The 5,196-nt window shown below is 49.6% G+C and overlaps 1 protein-coding gene across 1 annotated transcript; it reads right to left on the bottom strand.

The window, feature by feature from the left end:
- Positions 1-3,957: 3,957 nt before the first annotated feature.
- LOC134413941 (olfactory receptor 14C36-like) lies at positions 3,958-4,881 on the bottom strand (the record flags this gene model as incomplete). The annotated part of the gene is made up of 1 exon (XM_063147961.1): positions 3,958-4,881. A coding segment is annotated over exon 1 (924 nt), but the record flags the coding sequence as incomplete, so codon positions are not given.
- Positions 4,882-5,196: the final 315 nt, after the last annotated feature.

The following is a 5,196-nucleotide window of genomic DNA, read 5'->3' as shown; positions in this document are numbered from 1 at the left end:
CAGGTGAACTCCCACCTGGAGCTTGTTCTCCAAAACCCCAGGCCTATGGAAACTACACAACGCCCATTGTGGGAGAAGGGGAACTGGAAGTTCAGCAGCCTCAGTGTCCTGCCAGCTCAGCCAGGCCCATTGAAACATTGGGGTCCACGAGCACCAGGGACCAGCAGAGAGACCCCCAGGACAGAACAATGCATGCAAAAATGGAGGGGAAATCTGTTAATGATTTTGGGGAAATGATTATCATATGTATGTTTAGTCAGGGACAATCCATGAACATGTGTGCAAAATACAGAATATAAACAGAAACTTTCCTGTGCTCAGCATGTACGGCTTTGGGAGGAGCTATCCCCTGTGCATCTAGCTGAATAAAGAATGCTGCTTCTTAATGGTACATTGGTGTTAAAAAGTTTTCTGTTTTACTAAATTTTTTGTAACACTCCCACTGCCAAGGAAAGCTCTGTGTGCTGTTTGTTCACAAACAGAGAAGGTCTGGTTGCAGGTGTGGGGGTCAGAGGCTGTCTGGGGCACAGTGACCATGAAATAATCAAGTTTTTGATGCTCTATAAAAGAAGGAGGAGCAACAACAAAACTTCTGCACTGTAATTAGGAAGGGCAGACTTTGGCCTATTTAGGATGCAGATTTGGGGAGTACCGAATCAGATACTGATTTTTTGAAGGGAAACAGCCCTTAAAAACAAAGGGGTCCAGGAAGGATGGACATGCTTCAAGAAAGTAATCTTAAGGGGGAAGGAGCAGCCGGTGCCAGTGTTGAGATGAGCTAGTGAGGAAAAATGACTGGCCTGGCTGCCCAAGGAGCTTTTGTGGGAACTCAGGGGAAAAAAGAGGGTGCATCACCTTTGGACAGAAGGTCAGGCAACTTAGGAAATGTTTAAGGATGTTGTTAAGTCATGCATAAAGAAAAGGAAATAGGTGAAAGCTCATTTAGAACTTTATCTGGCCATTTCTATGAAAAATAATACTAAATGTTTCTCCAAATAAATTAATAGCAAAACATGGGATTAGGAGAACCTCTACTTTTTTAGGTACAGTGGAGAATATAGTAACTAAGGATGTGGAAAAGCCTGTGCTATTTAACACCTTGTTTGTCTCAATTTTAAATTGTAGGACAAGTTTGCCTCAGGACAACTGTTCTCCTGAGCTTGTAGATGGGCACAGGGAGCAGAACAGCCCCCTGTAATCCAGGAGGGAGCAGCTGCTGACCTGCTGAGCCACTCAGATGCTCACTGGTGTGTGGGATCAGACAGGATCCATCCTAGGGGGATGAGGGAGCTGGTGGATGAGCTCCCAGAGCTGCTCTCCATCATTTATCATCAGTCCTGACTCACTGGGGAGGTCCCAGTAGACTGCAGGTGCCAGTGTGAGCCCATCCCCAAGAAGGGCTGGAAGGAGGAGCTGGGGAACTCCAGGCCTGTCAGCCTGACCTGGGTGGCAGGCAAGGTTATGGAACAGATCACCTTGAGTGCCATCACAGGGCACCCACAGGATGGCCCAGGGATCAGAGCCAGCCAGCGTGGATTTAGGGGTGGCAGGTCCTGCCTGACCAACCTGGTCTCCTTTTATAACAAGGTAACACATCTGTGGATGTGGGAAAGGCTGTGGATGTTGTGTGCCTGGATTTCAGCAAAGCCTTTAATGCTGTCTCTGACAGCATTCCCTGGAAAAGCTCCAGTCCATGGCTTGGGCAGGTTCCCTCCTCTCTGGGACATTTAAGAGCTGGCTGGAGGCTGGGCGCAGAGAGTGGTGGGGATGGTGCTGCACCCACCTGGTGTCCAGGAACTGGTGCTGTCCCCCAGGGATCTGTGTTGGGCCCAGTCCTTTTTAATATCTTCACTGATGATCTGGGTGAGGGGATCAAGTCCACCATTCACAAATTGCAGATGGCACCAAGCTGGGTGTGAGTGTGGATCTGCTGGAGGGCAGGACAAGAAGACACAGCCTTAAGCTGCACCACAGGGGGTTAGGCTGGACAATAGAAAGAGGTTCTTCACAGAAAGGGTGAGTGGGCATTAGAATGGGCTGGCCAGGGGGGAGGTGGCAGAGTTACTGTCCCTCTCCAGTGGCACTTAGTGGCATGGTCTGGGTGACAAGGCTGTATTAGGGCATTGGTTGGACATGATGATCCCAAAGGTCTTTTCCAGCCTATTTGATTCTGTCATTCTGTGATGATTGGGACACTCTGGGGTCATTGTGACACTGCAAGGCCTCATGGAACTAAGAGGACCATGATGACAGCCCCATAGAACCAGGGGTCCACTGTGGTGCTCTGGGGCCAAATGGAATCAGGGAGTGCCCTGTGACACTCTGGGTCCTTGTGGAACCACAGAGGCCATTGTGACACTGCAGGGCCTTGTGTAACCAAGGGGTTTCACCATTTTGACACTGCAAAACCAAGGAGATCACTGGGAGACTCCAAGGCCCAGTGGAACCAAGGGGCCGTTCTGACACTGCGGGGCCTCATGGAACCAAGGGGACATTGTGACACTGCAGGATCCTGTATAACCAAGGGACCACTGTGACACGATGGGGCCTCAAGGAATCTGGAAGAATGTTGTGACACCGTGTGGCCTCGTGGAAATAAGGAGTCCATTGTGACCCTGAGGGGACTTGTGGAACCACAGAGACCATGGTGATAGTGTGGGACCTCATGTGACCATGGGGCCACTGTGACACCCTGGGGCCCCATGGAACCAAGGAGACCACTGTGGAGCTGTGGCAGTAGCAAGGACATTGTGAAACTATGAAACCCCATGGAACCAAGGAGACAATTGTCAAATTTTGGGGCCCCATGGAACCAAGGAGACCAGTGTGACAGTGCAGGGACTGGTGTAACCAAGAGGCCATTATGACACTGAGGGGCCGCTTGGAACCAAGGACATCTTTGCAGATGTCACCAAGCTGGATGTGAGTGTTGATCTGTGGGAGCATAGGAGGGCTCTGCACAGAGCCCTGGACAGGCTGGATCCAGGCGATGAATCCAACAAGCTGAGGTTTAACAAGTTCAAATGTTGGGTCCTGCACTTTAGCGCCACAACAACCCCTGCAGCACTACAGGCTGGGGACAGAGTAGTTGGAGATCAGCAAGGGACCCTCAGGGACTGATGGAGAGCAGGCTGGACATGAGGCAGCAGTGTGACCAGGTGGCCAAGAAGGCCAATGGCTCCTGGCCTGGGTCAGGAATGGTCTGGCCAGCAGGATAAGAGCTGCTGTGCCAGCACTGACCTGCCCCTAGCTCTGCACACAGACATTGCTGCTACAGGTTCAGAGAAGGGAGCAAAAGGGGTATAGCCACAGCTCTCTCTATAGAGAGCAGCAGACATTACTTTCTTAGGTATTTTCTTGTGGAAACTTGTGAGATGATTAGAGAAAAGAATAAGAAACAATTTTAATTTTTATTTGTTTTACTTATTGTGTACGTGTAGAATGAGTTATAGACATATGTATATTAAATGATGATTTCTTAATTAGACACTAGTAATAGGGTTATAGATTCATTCACCAATTAGGTCAATGCTTTATTGGACTGTTTGTAAGAGGATAAGTTTCTTAAGAAGTATAATATAGTATAAGATAATATAATAAAGTGATTGATAAGCCTTTTAGAGTAATGGAGTCAATGCTAATTTATACCAGGTTGGCAGCAGCCAACAACAAAGAGAATCTCTGGAGAAAAGTTTGCTGGGAGATGCTTTAGTTCTTTTAAAGTCACCAAGAGCGCAGCCCCTCATTGACACAGTCTGTGGCCATAGGGAAAGTGGAGATAAACAAAATAAGAAATGGCACAAACAATGACCTTTCTTTGTGGACAATATGAGAAAACTAAAACAAAAGAAAAATATTGCCACATAAAAAAGCCCACAACCAAACCAACACAAAATATCAAAGATGACTTTTATTACAAGTGATTTGCAGAAATTGGCCAGCAAATTAATGCTCCTGAAAGCATCCAGTCATCAGTCTCCTCACTGTAGCCTTGAGCTCCTGGTTCCTCAGGCTGTAGATGAGGGGGTTCAGGGCTGGAGGTACCACCGAGTACAGAACTGACAGTGACAGATCCAGGGATGGGGAGGAGATGCAGGGGGGCTTCAGGTAGGCACACATGAGAGTGCTGAGGAACAGAGAGACTACAGCCACGTGAGGGAGACAGGTGGAAAAGGCTTTGTGCTGTCCCTGCTCAGAGGGGATCCTCAGCACAACCCTGAAGATCTGCACATAGGAGAAAACAATGAACACAAAACAACCAAGGCCTAAAGAGGCACTTACAGTAATGAGCCCAAATTCCCTGAGGGATTTGGAGTGTGAACAGGAGATCTTGAGGATTGGAGGTACATCACAGAAGAACTGACCCAGGGCATTGCCATGGCACAGGGGCAGGGAAAATGTATTGGCTGTGTGCACAAGAGCAGTGAGAAAGGCACTGGCCCAGGCAGCTGCTGCCATATGGGCACAAGCTCTGCTGCCCAGGAGGGTCCCGTAGTGCAGGGGTTTGCAGATGGACACATAGCGGTCGTAGCACATGATGGTCAGGAGGAAATACTCTGCTGAGATGAAGAACACAAAGAAAAAGAGCTGAGCAGCACATCCTGTGTAGGAGATGTCCCTGGTGTCCCAGAGGGAATTGTGCATGGCTTTGGGGACAGTGGTGCAGATGGAGCCTAGGTCAGTGAGGGCCAGGTTGAGCAGGAAGAAGAACATGGGCGTGTGCAGGTGGTGGCCACAGGCTACGGCGCTGATTATGAGGCCGTTGCCCAGGAGGGCAGCCAGGGAGATGCCCAGCAAGAGGCAGAAGTGCAGGAGCTGCAGCTGCCGCGTGTCTGCCAATGCCAGCAGGAGGAAGTGCCTGATGGAGCTGCTGTTGGACATTTACAGACTCTGGACTTGGGGACCTGTTCATGGAGAAAAGACAGTGACAAGTCAGGAGAGGCTGCTTTGAGCCAAACCTGATCCATTCCCTGCAGACTCTCCTGCTGGGACTCATCCACCCTTGTTCCTGCTCTGGGAAAACCTTCACCCAGATCCCTGCCTGAGCTCCAGTTATGCTGGCTGAGTGTGCCAGGAGCAGCCAGGCCTCTTGAGGAACCATCCCTGCCCCACTGCCCTGGATTTCTGGCCATTTGGCAGAGGGACAAGGCTGGATATTCAGCATTTTTCAAGGTAATCACTCCTAATGCAGACAGG

Source organism: Melospiza melodia, unplaced genomic scaffold, assembly GCF_035770615.1.
Source record: "Melospiza melodia melodia isolate bMelMel2 unplaced genomic scaffold, bMelMel2.pri scaffold_62, whole genome shotgun sequence".
In the NCBI taxonomy this organism is placed as follows: Eukaryota; Metazoa; Chordata; class Aves; order Passeriformes; family Passerellidae; genus Melospiza; species Melospiza melodia.
This window is presented reverse-complemented; position numbering and strand designations above follow the sequence as displayed.